The 15263-nt window shown below is 34.1% G+C and overlaps 1 protein-coding gene across 4 annotated transcripts in view; it reads left to right on the top strand.

Moving 5' to 3' along the window:
• QSER1 (glutamine and serine rich 1) overlaps positions 1-13809 on the top strand; it is a 79434-nt gene extending 65625 nt beyond the window's left edge. For 2 of the 4 annotated variants that reach the window (XM_060103240.1, XM_060103239.1), the window contains 5 exons: positions 2151-2288; positions 4546-4643; positions 6953-7105; positions 8588-8683; positions 9955-13809. In XM_060103240.1, coding sequence (XP_059959223.1) covers positions 2151-2288; positions 4546-4643; positions 6953-7105; positions 8588-8683; positions 9955-10095 — 626 coding nt within the window. In that variant the 3' untranslated portion in view covers positions 10096-13809. The remainder of the gene's footprint in view (positions 1-2150; positions 2289-4545; positions 4644-6952; positions 7106-8587; positions 8684-9954) is intronic. The other 2 variants (XM_060103241.1, XM_060103243.1) reach the window with 1 other exon arrangement.
• The last annotated feature ends 1454 nt before the right edge of the window (positions 13810-15263 follow it).

Below are 15263 nucleotides of genomic sequence, written 5' to 3'. Positions count from 1 at the left end.
GGTTTTGATTTGTATTTCCCTAATGACTAATGATGTTGAACATCTTTTCAGTTGCTTACTAGCTATTTGCTTATCTTCTTTGGAGAAATGTCTATTCAGATCCTTTGCCCAGTTCATGTCTCCTTTTGTTCTTGAGTTGTAGGAGTTCTTTATATATTATAGATGTTAAACCCTTATTAGACATATGATTTGAAAACATTTTCTCCCATTCTGTAGATACTTCAGTTTTTTGTGTTTTTTGTTTTTTGCGGTACGCGGGCCTCTCACTGTTGTGGCCTCTCCCGTTGCGGAGCACAGGCTCCGGACACGCAGGCTCAGCGGCCATGGCTTATGGGCCCAGCCGCTCCGCGACACGTGGGATCTTCCCGGACCGGGGCACGAACCCGTGTCCCCTGCATCGGCAGGCGGACTCTCAACCACTACGCCACCAGGGAAGCCGTTTTTTTTTTTTTTTTTAGTATATGTGCTGCTGAAGTGAGCACAGTATTTCATTTTTTTGATAGTGTCCTTTGATGCACAAAAGTCTGAAATTCTCATGAAGCCAAATTTATCTATTTTTTTTCATTGCTCATGTTTTTGGTGTCATATTTAGAATCCATTGCAAATCCAAGATCATGAAGATTTATCCTTGTATTTTCTTCTAAGAGTCTTATGGTTTTAGTTCTTACATTTACATCATACATTTTTGCAGTATCAAAGAAATGACATTTTTAATATCAACACTGATCTCATCAATGAAATCTTTAAGCATTGGAACGTTGTCAGGTTCACAGTAGTGGAAACAAGTTTTCCGGAATTCTAATTTTCACTTGAAACCTCAAATTTTATCATTGGCAACAAATGTCAGTTGTTTTCCTTGCAGTGACAGGTTCACTTCGTTAAGAAAATGTCTGCCAAATACCCAAGTCTGAATAGGCATAGTGTATCTGTCAGTCATTTTTTTCAAATAAAATTGGTATCCCAATGGGGGAAAAGGTGGCTGGTTCATCTTGTAATTCAAACAATTACATGGATGCTTTTCCTGGAGAAAACTGTCATACTTCATAGCAGAAATGCTTTATATGTACCTCTCATTTCATCCCACAGAATTTTAAGACATTTACTCAAGAGTAGAGATTTAATACAATTAATAATTATTACTGCTTCATCAAGGATTATTCTTAAGGGAAATTGTTTTTTTTTTTTTTCCTTCAAATTCATGGCAGTTAGATGACAGTCATGGCAAAATATATGGCTACTAGTACAGTTTGGTGTCACTCCCTCAATTCAGGCTAGGTAAGGCCCCAGCAGTTTTACCCAACATTCCTTTTACAAATGTCAACAGAGTGAAAAAGGTATATAACATCTTAATATTATTAGGAAAACAGTTTGACATCAGAGACCCCTGAAATGGTTATGGGGGGAGACGCCGAGGGGTCCGTGGAACAAAGTCTAAGAACCCCTGTTAAAGGCCGTGATAATAGTTCTGTACTTGAACGAAAAGAGTCGAAATTCAGACACACCTCTAATCTTGCAGTTCTTGCCATTGAATTTGAGTGAAATTTTCTTTATGCACAGGCTATGTTTACATTAAAATTTTTTCTTAGTACGTGTTGACTCTAGACCAGAATTTTACAGTAATTTAAGTGTAGAAGTAAAAAGAAGAGAGATGTATATATTAACTCATACATTAGGTGTTTTATGGTTTCTTTACTAATTAAATACTGTAGAGAAACCATCAGTTTTGAAGTAGCACGACCTGGCAGCAGATGTCTGGTAGGGCCAGGGGAGGAGAAACAGGTTCCTATGGGGCAGATGTTTCCAAATGCTGGGCTGGTGTTGGGCTTCAGAGGCACCTGGGAACTTTTTAAAAAGTATAACACTTAAGCTTCATCACCATTACCACCATTACCACCCCAGATTCTGTTTTAAAAGGCCAGCAATCTGGTTTTTTTGTTTTGTTATAAAAGCTCTCCAGTGATTGTGATGTGCAAAACCACCTTTGAGAATCTCTCACCCAGGGTGTGTTTAAAGGCAGAGTGGGAGAACCTTGAATTTGAAGAAATTTTATCTACAACCTTTTATCTGCTTATAGACACTTGCTATAGAGCAGAGTGTTTTTAAAGTTGTCAGGAAGGAGTATTTAATATTTCATCTTTTCTCCCTCCCAGAATTTAATCCTCCAGCTCCCTTTGTTACTCGTTTTTTGAACACAAGAGCAATGAAGGAAACCTTTAAGAGTTACATGGAATTGCTTGTTAGCATTGCTTTGGATCCTGACACAATGCAAGCCTTAGAGAAGAGCAACGGTACAGTCTGCTAAGTAGTACTTTCTTGGTAGTACTTTCTGGATCTTTTTTATTCTTCTCTGTTAGTTACATGTTTAATATGTGGTTTTTGTATATGTTGTCAGTTAACAAACTGTTGATATATTGATTCTATAAAATGGGGTCATAGCTTTTCATGAATTGTTTGAATATATGAACAATTTTATATTGAATATATTTTTATTGATTTCTACTCATGAGAATATTATGTAACTACCCACTAGTTTCTTTCAATTCTAGAATCTTTATCATCCTCATAACATTTCACCAACTTGTCTGAGTTGCGTGGAAGGTCCAGATGTCAATATATTCTGTTTTCTAATAATTGGAAAGATAATAATGGTGTAAAGATTAAAATTGTATATTCGTATCCAGTAAAAGATACATCACAGAGTAATTATTTTCTAATCAATTAGTAGTAAAACAATAACAAAAACGCCATGGGTTATATTTATTAATATTATTCCTTTTTTACTCTTCCTTTAGTAACTTCTTCTTATGGTAGAGTAGGGATGAAATTGACATACGAAATAAACTGGTAACTTATATATCTAATGTTGCTCACTAACATTTACCCTTCAGCTACTATAGCATTCACCAGGGACAACTAGAAGAGAGAATAAAAGGATTAACGAGTCAGTTTCCATTATCCTTCTATCAAAATGAGTTGAACAAGTGTAAGATCAAAAAGATAGTAACAATGAATAATCAGTAACAATATACTTCAACAGCAATGCCTAATAATGTATATTGTTTTATTATTTCCACATACTTTGACATACATTATTCTATATGAATCCCAGAACAACTTAGACAGCCATTTTTTGGGTGAAGACAATGATGCTCAAAAAGGTTAAGTGACTTGCTTAAGAGCCCACAACTTGCAAGTAGCAGAGAAAGGATTAAATCCAAGGTCTTCTAATTTCTAGTCTTGCTTTTTTGACTATATAATCAGAGGCAGTAATTCATACATCAGCTATTGTAGAGCTGGAAGAGATGTTAGAGAAGATATTAAATGTGTTTCCTAAAGTTACAGAACAAGTTAGTGGTAGAAGAGCCACAATCAAAACCCCAAATTAATTCCCTAGGTCAGCATTTTGCCAGTAAACGTTTTCTCTCTCAATCAAAACTCCTTGCATGATAAAATATGCGTTTCTTAGTAGTGATCATTTCTGGGTGGTTGTATTTTAAATGATTTTTTTCTATTGCTTATCATTTTTTAAACATTTTTTCTCCATTTAAAATGAGGGATGAAAAATTTAATGGTTATATTTAAAAATAATACACAAATGTTTAAAACTTATTTGTGTGAAATGTAAATTTTTGTAATATTTGAATAGATTTAATCACTGCTAGAAAGATAAAAAGAAAGCTATCAGGTGTGTTGTGGTGATCTTAGAAAGCATTCCTTACTGAGGACTTTTTCTTCAATTTGAGGAAAGTGTTCTTTTGCTGGTCTCTGTGCTTGTGTTTATTCTCCAATTATAAAGAGTCATTTTATTTAGCTATGAAATTAGTAACCAGATTCTGAGGGTTATATATACATTTTCAGAAAGGTCATTAAAGCTAATTAGTATTGTAAAATGTTGTTATGCTGATAAATTAAGAAATAGTTTAGTAACCTAAAATATTTAATACAGCACTAAAAGTAATTAACTTATACTCTGAAAGTGTTTCTCTTAAAAGAGCTTAAAGTTTCAGAAGGGTAAAAAAGAAATCATAATCTTTGGGTAAGAAACCTTCATCATACTTTTACTCTCCGCTTTTCTCAAATAACTATTTTGACTCTTCCCTTGTGTATTTGAAACTGGATTTTGACTATTTTTCTTTGCCCCAAACTATAGTGAATTAAGAATATCATACTCAGTATTTTATTAAAAATTTTAATGTTAAATTTATGTTTTGGAATACTGTTATTGTTCACATGGTAAATGAGGTCTGAAGAGATTAGGCACTTTGCCCACTGGTTGATCAATTCTGGTGGCATAGATGGGGTTAAAACCCAGGACTTTAGATTCTGTCATCACACTATGCTACTCCTTTCTCACTTAGCTATTGTAAACCTATTTTTTCAAGGTAACTTTTGTTCAAAAAGCTTCATGTGCAATATTTTTAAATCAATACTTTACATAATCAGTGAATTTAATGTCAATCTATTGTTTTAAGGAAAAGCTGTATTTCTAACAAGTTTTTTTGTTGATAGTTTATCCTGTCACAATAAATTTTTATCTTGTTTTAGATGAGCTACTTTTGCCTCATATGAAAAAAATAGATAGCATGCTGAATGATAACCGAAAGAGACTCCTTTTGAATCTTCATTTGGATCAGTCATTCAAGGTATTTCCGTCAGGTGGTTTATTAGCAAACTCAGTGGCAATCACAGTCTTAGATATAATAGGAAAGAAAATTTTGGGAAGTCATTCTCAGTTTTATAAGATTTTTCCACCCAACAAAAATTTGATTTTTATTCATTATGAGTCTTGTCTGAGCTTGTTTTTTTATTTTATTAAGTATATTCTTAGTGTTAATCATTTGCTTTTCTCTGCTTAAGTTCATTTTTCAGGTTATATATTCATCTTGTATTCCTTATATATAATAATTTCCAAATGTTTTCAAAAATACTTCCTTTAAACTACTGTATTCCAATCTTGTTTTTCTTTTAAACCTCTTTAAAAATTTCACATTTCATATATACTTAAAATTGGCTTTAGCACAGTTATCAAAATTCCCTTTACTTGCCTGCATTACTCAGTATCTAGGGAAAAATTGATCCTCACCTAATCGTAGGAGGTATATATGTCTGTTAATGTATCTTGGCACTATAAATTGGTTTTTGGTGTTACCAGAAATAGAGAACAAAAAACTAATCTAAACTCAGAAAATATATCATAGAAGCTACTTAGTAGTCAAACATTTCCCGCCTTTTCTTATTCAAAGTATAACATGTGGGCTTCCCTGGTGGCACAGTGGTTGAGAGTCCACCTGCCGATGCAGGGGACACGGGTTCATGCCCTGGTCCAGGAAGATCCCACATGCCGCGGAGCGGCTGGGCCCGTGAGCCATGGCCGCTGAGCCTGCGCGTCCGGAGCCTGTGCTCCGCAACGGGAGAGGCCGCAACGGTGAGAGGCCCGCGTACCGCAAAAAGAAAATAAATAAATAAATAGATAGATAGATAGATAAATAGATAGATCGATTAATTAATTAATTAATTAATTAATTAATTAATTAAAGCCACCGGGACTTCCCGGGTGGTCCAGTGGTAAAGAATCCACCTTAGAATGCAGGGGAGCCGGGTTCGATCCCTGGTCAGGGAACTAAGATCCCACGTGCTGCGGGGCAACTGAGCCCATGCACCACAACTGCTGAGCTCATGAGCCTCAACTAGAGAGCCTGTGTGCCGCAAACTGCAGAGTCCACGCCCTGGAGCCTGCATGCCACAACTAGAGAGAGAAGCCTGCACACCTCAGTGGAGATCCCGCGTGCCGCAACTAAGACCTGACATAGCCAAAAATAAATAAATTAAATTAATAAATAATAAATAAATCTTAAAAAAAGAAAAATAAAGCCACCACTTGGAATTTAATAGACTCAGTAGAAAAGTTTTTTTTTTTTTTTTTTTTTTTTTGCGTTACGCGGGCCTCTCACCATTGCGGCCTCTCCCGTTGCGGAGCACAGGCTCTGGACGCGCAGGCTCAGCAGCCATGGCTCACGGGCCCAATTGCCCCGCGGCATGTGGGATCTTCCTGGACTGGGGCACGAACCCATGTCCCCTGCATCGGCAGGCGGACTCTCAACCACTGCGCCACCAGGGAAGCCCTCAGTAGATATTTAAATCTTATGCAATAGTTTATGGTGAACAACTGAAAAATTCATTTTCATATTCTTGTTTTCACAGAAAAAAACACAAAATTTCTAATTTTGAAATTATAGTTATTTAATATAACTATAAATGATAATAGTGATGTCTATGATAGATAGTTTTCATTTATAGCAATTTGCGTTTCAAAGCCAAAATGTGCACACAGTATTAAAAGTTAGAATGAAGCTAGAAACAAATAGCTCACTATGGTAGGAAATGCCAAAAATTCTATTATTTCTATTAATGAAACAGTTCACTCCTACACTTTCATTTAAAAAATTAAGTTGTTTTCAAATGCACTGTTTGAGGGGTCACAATACCAGGTGCTTGGGAACCTATATAGCGTTTGGAAAAGAGTGGCCTTGAAGGTTGAAACTGTTTATAAACAGTTGAAGCTTACAAATGTCCTTCTTTCCCCTGCCTTGAAGCCAGAGAGGCATTACTAGTCTTACTCATTCGGGAGTCCCCATAGTGTCACATCCTGTTGCTTAAGTCAGGTCATAAGTTTGGCCCAGATCCAGGGGATGGGGAAATAGGTTCCACATCTTGATGGGAGGAGCTACAGAGAATTTGTGGCCATGTTTAACACCCCACATATGTTTGTGTATGTATGTATAGATTGTATATATTTACCGCACCCCATCAGTACCCCCCCACATATATTTTTTGTGTATATGTACATGTATGAATATATTTCTATTTTTAAAAATAAGTTTTGAATAGCTGGAAGTAGTTGAGATCACTTTTCTTCTGATGTCAGTTATTTTTGCTTTATTTTATTTTAAAGAATGCCTTGGAAAGTTTTCCTGAACTAACAATAATTACTCGAGACTCTAAAACAAAAAGTGGGGGATCTGCTATTTCTAAAATCAAAATGAATGGCAAAGCTTATAATAAAAAAACTCTAAGAACTTCTAAAACAACTACTAAATCTGCACAAGTAAGTATATATTGATTGATGTAATTATACATTTTCTAGTTGTCAATATAAATCCTACTTCAAACATTGAAACAAGCAAATATTTTACTCTGTTGTTAAATGTGAAGTGTTTTCAGGTAAGAATGAACAGCTCTGGCCTACAGAATAGGGACTCGTTCTTACTCTTTGTTTTTCACCGTATCTGGTATATGGTGAGTGCTCACAAATTTTCTAAATAAGACTAACAATCATCCCATGCTTATAATTATATTTTTAATATTTTTGTGTGTCACTGGGTACAAATGCATACAGATAAGTGGATGTGCACATATTCCATAAGATTCAGTATTCCATATCTGTAAAATTATTAAAATTGGAATTCATTTATTTTCAAACATAGTCTAAATTATTGCCTTTTCAGAAAGCAGTTTAGCAACATATCAGTTCCCCATCAAAAATGTGTTTTGTAGAATCATTCACAAATGCATAAAACCATATGCCTTTGCTCATTGTAGAATTAGTTGTAAGAACAATTCCAGTTACATATCACCAGCGTGAGACTAAATAAATAAAGAGCCACCCAGATAATGTAATATTATGTACTTTTTAAAAAGAAGAGATAGATTCATTCATTCTTTCAATTAAAAAATTTGGTACCTGTAGTATACCAAATATAGTTTTGAGTACTAGGAATACAACAGTGAAAAATGGTCCAAAATCCTGCCTTATATAATTTCTGTTGGGAGGGTGGTGCTTAATAAATAGAAAGATATTCAAGTTTTACTTTGGTTAAAGAAAATGTTATAAAAAATAAAATTGCAGGGCCTCCCTGGTGGCGCAAGTGGTTGAGAGTCCGCCTGCCGATGCAGGGGATACGGGTTCGTGCCCCGGTCTGGGAGGATCCCATATGCCGCGGAGCGGCTGGGCCCGTGAGCCATGGCTGCTGAGCCTGCGCGTCCGGAGCCTGCGCGTCCGGAGCCTGTGCTCCGCAACGGGGGAGGCCACAACAGTGAGAGGCCCGCATACCGCAAAAAAATAAAAAAATAAAAAAATAAAATAAAATAAAATTGCAAAACAATATATATAGTATGATTCCCTTCCCATTACAAAATTAGTGTTATTGATATATGTTATACATATGGAAGCATGCACATGGAAGAATATGTGACATACTGTTAACCTTGTTTACCTCTGAGGCAAGAATTATAGAATTCTTTTACCTTGTAAGTCATCTTCTATGTTTACTGTTTAAATTTTTTGTAATGTTTAACTTTTTTGAAATAGTGTATATTTATATTCAGGAAAAAGAATAGATTTTAAAATACAATTTAAAATCTTATTTTGAATAAGTCTCTTGTCCATATTAATACATATTAATATCTAGCCATATAAGTCATTTTTAAGATTTCCATTGAGACTTTTGGTCTAGTATTTTCATAAAAGTATTCTTAGTTCAGATGCTCCATGAAATAAATGTATCTATAAACTCTTTTCTTTTTATAGGAGTTTGCCGTTGATCCAGAGAAAATACAGTTGTATTCTTTGTATCATTCACTCCATCATTATAAATATCATGTTTATCTCATATGTAAAGATGAGGTAATTACTTTTTCGTTTACTTAAAAAAGAAATGTATGTTTTTCTGAACTTTAAGAAGACTGTAGCTGTAGCATTTATATATATAATTTTTAAAGATTACACTGCAGTTACAGTTATTACAAAATATTCATTATATTCCCTGTGTTGTACAATATATCCCTGTAGCCTGTCTTACACCCAGCAGTTTGTACCTCTCACTCCCCAGCCCCTATATTGCCCCTCCCACCTCCCACTGGTAACCACTAGTTTGTTCTCTGTGAGTCTGCTTCTTTTTTGTTATATGCACTAGTTAGCTACAGTATTTTTTAATGTTTTAAAGAGCATTGTTAAAAATTGTTTTAAAAAATGTGTCTATACTCTAAGCATTGTGCTCAGATTAATCTGAAGCTCACCAGCACATAGGAGCTGTAAGTGGTAATGTTTTTAAGCTGTTACGTTGCTTTACGTTGCCATAATAAATGGCACTTGCTTTACGTTGCCATAATAAATGGCACTTTATTGCATTTTCTTCTCTCATAATGTATAATGATCCTGCTTTAATTAATTCACTTTAGTCACTGCTTTGAATATCTTGCTGTCCTCCTTATCTGTAGAATGGCCTTATCCCAGTTAATTGCAGAGAAAATGGGAGTTTTGTCCCTTGGCATGAAGAAATGATAGTCAAAATTTAATTGTAACTTTTAAGTATCAATTTAAGTTGCTCAGAAATTATGTATGACCATAATAACACTTGGTGGATAGGATGTAAGGATTAATCTCAGAGGTTAAATGGTTGTAGACAGTAAGCTTTTTTGACAAGCATTATCAGTTTTTTAATTCAAAAGGGTTAAGTTGGCTCAAGGCTGTACAATCATGTGTTTGATAATGGTCTGGTATGGAAAGACGTTCATAAATCTAACCTCTGTCTAGCAAAGGAGAAAGTAAAGATGGTCATGTAAAGTATGTTGGCTATTTTTACAATGCCCTGAAACGCAGAACTTACCCCAAAATTTGTCATTTGGCTTTTAACACAAATGGAAGTAATTGAGAAAGTTTGAACCACTTTTCCTAGCCTTCCTCCCTGCCCCCATGTAGTCAAAAATGATAGGATTAGACCACCCAAATTTATATGAAATAGTCATTCTCCGTGGATGGAATTTTTTTAAAAAAATCTGTACTTGTAGGTGAATTTATAAATCCTCTTTTCATTCAGGATATAGAAACAGTAAGCCCTCATGAAGAGCTTATAAAGTGATAAGTATAAACCAATTTGGTATTTCTTTTTATTTTAGATTTCTTCTGTGCAGAAAAAAAATGAAGATTTAGGACAGGAAGAAATTGTCCAACTTTGTATGAAAAATGTAAAATGGGTGGAAGACCTATTTGAAAAATTTGGAGAACTTCTAAATCATGTACAGCAGAAATGTTCCTAACATTTTCACAAAAATTCCATCTATTTTCTAGCACTAATAAGACGGCAGAGGCGGGTGGTCAAAGGGGGTCTAGGGGCCTCAGATAATTGAATGTCAAGCAGTGGTCTCCTGCAAGCACGCCTGCTTTGATCATGAACTTGCATCCTGGTCTCTGCTAAAGGACAGTGGTGCTGCCAAGGAAGTCAGTCCTTTGGAAATGGACCTAAAATCCCACCACGTTTTTATCCTAATGAATGATTTTTCTACTTTGTAAACCATTGGGTAACTGAGTTTTATTTTCAGAAATGTTTTTTGACAAATGATGAAGCATGCACTAAATATAATTTTTCTTTATTGCTAGAGAGATAATACTTAAGTAACATGATTATTTTTTCCTGACTCCGACTAAACACCAGAATGAAAGAGAGGTGGCAGAAAACGTATGTTAATATTCATGTCTGACCACAAAATGGAAAGTATTGTACATTATGTAAACATATCTGGTGTGATGTGACATTCTGTATGAGAACATCATCGGTTTAAAATGTAAAATTCAGAAACTGCATTCTGGTTTATGAACTCCTTTTACTCTTAACATGTTCAGGAAACTGGATGTGGAATTGGTGCAATTCTATGACTGTTTTTTGTGTCAAATTATATGGTGATGAAAAAACAATGACATACTATTTTCCCTATCTCAAAGAAAAGTATTTTCCTTTATACTGTTTTTCCTTTGGAAAAATTTTCAATTGTACGTTTTACTTCACTAATAGTTGTATTTTTCACAAGGAAAGTGTTGTGGTTATAATTATGTTTGATGTATCTGTACTACACTTTTCATTATTTTTCAGTAAATCTTATTTAGTTATATATTGAATTTCTATTGTGAATTCTATCTTGAGGTAACCATTTTTGTTTATACAGATTTGCTTCAGTGTTATCCAGAATATGCATTCAGTACTAGAATTAGTTTAGCTTTATAAATGGGGTTGTGTTAGACACTGCAGGAATTTTCTAATTCATGAAAATAAGTTTCTTAGTAAACTAGCACTTGGTTAACTGATTTGTCGAAGTAAAAATTAACCACATTATACAGTTTGAAGAATAAAATTTATAATTAGACTACATGCAGTGTTAAACACAGCTTACCCAACTCTTAGAACTGGAAGTGGTAGAGCCCTCCTTTTGGTGCCTTTCCAACCTTTATATATGCTATTGTAGCTCTCTTTAGTTTGATAGCTAGTGTTTCTTCAAGTAGTTTAGCTGAGACCATGAATGTATTAGGTTCAACATGACCTTGTGTTTTATTTGTGTTTGCCAACAGGATGCCTTATTTGTTTGAGAAAAAGATTTACTAGTGTCCTTCTAAATGATCTCCTTTTTTACGATTCTAAAGAAGTTGTTAATCATCATACTTTTGTTTATTTTACCACCATTTAGTGCCTTAAGTAAGTCCTATCAAGAAAGCAGTGTTACTGCTCAATGCCCAAATAAGACGTGCTTATGTGGATATTGCTATTGTCTTGATTTTGAGTTAACAGGCCAACTTCTTACACTTAAAACCTTGGTAAACTGGCAAAGAATTAAAAGTAACACGTGACTTGATTTGAGGATAAACATTGTAGCATTGGGTGAAAAATGAGTATTTCAGTTAAGCTTACATATTTATTTCTGATGGTTATCTTATTGAAAGCAATAATCCTTAATCCAACAATCCTTGTACCTGCCATTAGACAAGATAATCATGGAAATTTCTCTCAAGGATTAAATGTTCCATTTCTGAAAGTCTTTTGAAAACCTGTTTAGGCAGCTTATTTTGAAAACAAAAGCAACCTATTAGATTCATTTTGCCTAACTAAAATGAGAGAATATCAGCAGTGAGAGCATCATAAAATTAATTTTGCTAAGTGGAGAAGAGTAGGAAGCAGCCATATTTCTTTCTGATATTGACTCTGGACAGAATTGGTTTCTTTCATTTCCAAAGTGCAGAAGTAGATAACTACATCTCCTAACGTAGTGTTGTAAGTATACACCTTTACGTTATTTCCCCCAGCTTACTTCCCTGAATCATTGATGGTTTAAACATTTTTAAAAGCCATCCTGCACTTAGGTAACTCTTGAAGTACACGTTTGAAATCACTAGCCACATTTCCTTCATGATAAGACCCATGGAAAACAGAGACCTTTCCTTGTTTCCTGTAGAAAATAACCCATTTCCTTTTCAACTGCAGTTGCCCTTCCAACTGTTTGCAGTTGTATTCATATTAGTCAAATCAGAGGCCAAGTGTGTGATACTGCCTGGAGGAGAGCCAGTTGCTTTGCACCATCTTCTGTCATTTGATCCATATAGCATAGGCGAAGACATCAAACTCAGGCCTTAGTGACGTGGGACTATTAGTATGACATCCATACATGAGTCCTTTCTTTGTACGAAGTTGAATAAATACCTAGCTGGTTAGCATTCACATTCCTTGCCAGGGAGTTTGAAATGTATAATATAGGAATAACCTTAGGTTGTAGATGGAGTTCAAGAGATAAAGCACATGTTGCTACAACCCAGGAAAACCTGTTTAAGAAAGATTGGATTTTCCTACCTACAGAAACCTAGAAACGATTTACTCCTTAAAAAAAATCACTTTGTATTGGTATTTACTTCTAGTTCAGATTAGTGGTTAGAGAAAAGGGGCCTCCTTATTCCCATTTCATGATGACCCAGTTTCTACTTAATTGATCTTCTAATGAAGTCATGAGTTTATAATGATTTATGAATTATAGTAAACAATAGAAACTGCCCATTTTTCTATTATACTATCAGATAGAAAACACTGATGAGATGGAAAAATCTAAAATTAAAATGGCCTAGAAAATATTCAGATTACCTTTAACTTTCTAAATTTCTTTTAATTTCTAAAACAGTGAAAATTATAGATGACTCACATCATTACTGTTTTCAAAGTCTCACTTTCCTTTTAGTATACATATTTATTTTTGTTAAAGCAGCTATTTTCCAACCTGTGATTTTGGAGATATACCCATAAAGCTAATATGGCAGCAGGGTTACTGAATCAGCTTTGGGTCCCAGAAGTTGCTTCAGATGTGCACGTTGTGAATTTAATTGTATCTATAAAATACAATTTTGTTTTAAACTGTAGTTCCATCTGTTTCTCAGAAATACTTTTCAAAGAGTGAAATATCCCAGGATAACTGCTTCTGTGTCAATTACACTTGACACATAACTGCACAAATGAACAATGTACACTATTGATTGTACATTAACTTACACTTACGACTTTTGGCACCTGTGTTCACAAATGCATGTTTTGGCAAATCACTGTTATTTATAAGTGACAATAATTGAAGTTAAGGATACAAAGAAACCTGCATTTGTAGTCCAGAGTTTTAAGTGGTCCATAATACAATGTATGGAAATGTGAAAGACAATTTTGTATATTTGTTTGTTACTAACTCAGATCATTAAAATGAAAACAATTTTTTAAACAACAAGATCAGAATGTTTTGGGGTTTGGTTTTTTTATTTTTAAGAATTGAAAACTGAGGTATTATCCATGCATCTCATATTGCAGATTCAACATACATTATAGAGTCCTAAGTAAAGTTATTAGGTACAAATGGTAAAGGGCCCACCCATCATTTTCTCAAATGATTAAGTCAATATTTGATGAATTATTCAGCTTCAGCTGACAATATGAGAAAGTATTTAGGAGTTTCTGTGTTAAGATACAACTCTTTTAGCCCTTTTCCTCCTATAAAGAAGTATACGTTCTATAATTTCTAATTTTTATTTGAAAATAATGCATAGCTAGAAGTAATTGCTGATATCCAGATACTTTTTATTATCTATATAAACTGTTGAATAAGTAAAAAGGATTTTGTCTTGACTGATCCTTTAATTTTCAGAATAAGTTTCTGCCTTTACTTTCATGTAATATTTTTAAATGTTAAGTATTTCAAGTAAAAATATTGTCAGCATATTTGCTAGGTTTTAGTTTTGATTATAAAAGCACTTTTCATTCCTTGATTTTTTTTACACAGTACAAAAATAAATCTTTAAGCAATGACCTCTATCAGAAATTTTTAAAATTCTGTAACATCTCTGCTTTATTCTCCACTGGCTGCTGAAATTGCTGTTCATTTTAGAAAATGGTCATCATTCATATATTTTAGAAAATAGTCATTATTCAAATTATACATATGGCAAACCTAAATAATAGTACTTATACTACACTGCTTTGTTAATGTCTTGTTACTATATGGTTCTTTTTATTAGCATTTTTTAAAAAATATACTTTGTATCTCAGAGAAGCTCTCTAAACTCAATTATTTAACGTGACCTTCTCAAGGAAGATGTGAAAGAGGATACTTCTACTCTTTGCTTTCCATGTGGAAATGTTTTTATTACCAGAAAAATAATAAAACTACTCATTCCTGTACAAAAAAAGTCAGAGAATATGACAACTGTATTTTAAAAAGATATAAGTCACTCTCTACTAAGTCTTGACATCAGCCTAGAACATACTGTTAGTTCCCAGTATGGGATGGGTCACAAGATTTAAGCCTGTATGGATTGGCCCATTTCTGTGGTATGGCTTTAAGTAAAGTCCTAAATTTCAGAGACACCTATGTTCAAATGAAAATTGAAAAGCACATTCCTAAGTGAAATAGAAATTATCTGGATCATTGATCATTTTAGGTTACGTATGTATCTGTTCTTCAGTTAGCATGAATAATTTAGAACTGACTGGTTTCAAATAAAAGGAAGATACAATTACCTATTAGTCTATTGTTAAGCCTTATCTATTTGTGATGTTAATCAGGAGTCAAGAAATTGCTTTATAAGAATAGCTTATGTTTTATGTAATTTATCTATGATGTATATAGTTTATTGTTTTCTCTCAAATCAAATACAGATTTTCTGTTAATTTAGCTCCTTACAGTATTTAGAATAAGGCAACAATGAAAATCATTTAAGACATAGAGTTAAAAATAATGGACATGGTAGAAATTTTTCTTAAATTGCAGCCAAAATTATCTTTCTCCTGTCCTTCCTCTCTTCACAACCTTTCCATGGCTTTTCATTGCCTTTAGCCCAGACTCTGTCACAGTTTACAAAGTCCTCTAAGGAATGGTTCTTCTTTCCCCATTGTGGCCCAGCCTTAAGGAACGTGTGT

Source organism: Mesoplodon densirostris, chromosome 7, assembly GCF_025265405.1.
Source record: "Mesoplodon densirostris isolate mMesDen1 chromosome 7, mMesDen1 primary haplotype, whole genome shotgun sequence".
In the NCBI taxonomy this organism is placed as follows: domain Eukaryota; kingdom Metazoa; phylum Chordata; class Mammalia; order Artiodactyla; family Ziphiidae; genus Mesoplodon; species Mesoplodon densirostris.
The sequence above is the reverse complement of the archived record's forward strand: the minus strand, read 5'-3'. Positions and strand labels throughout refer to the sequence as shown.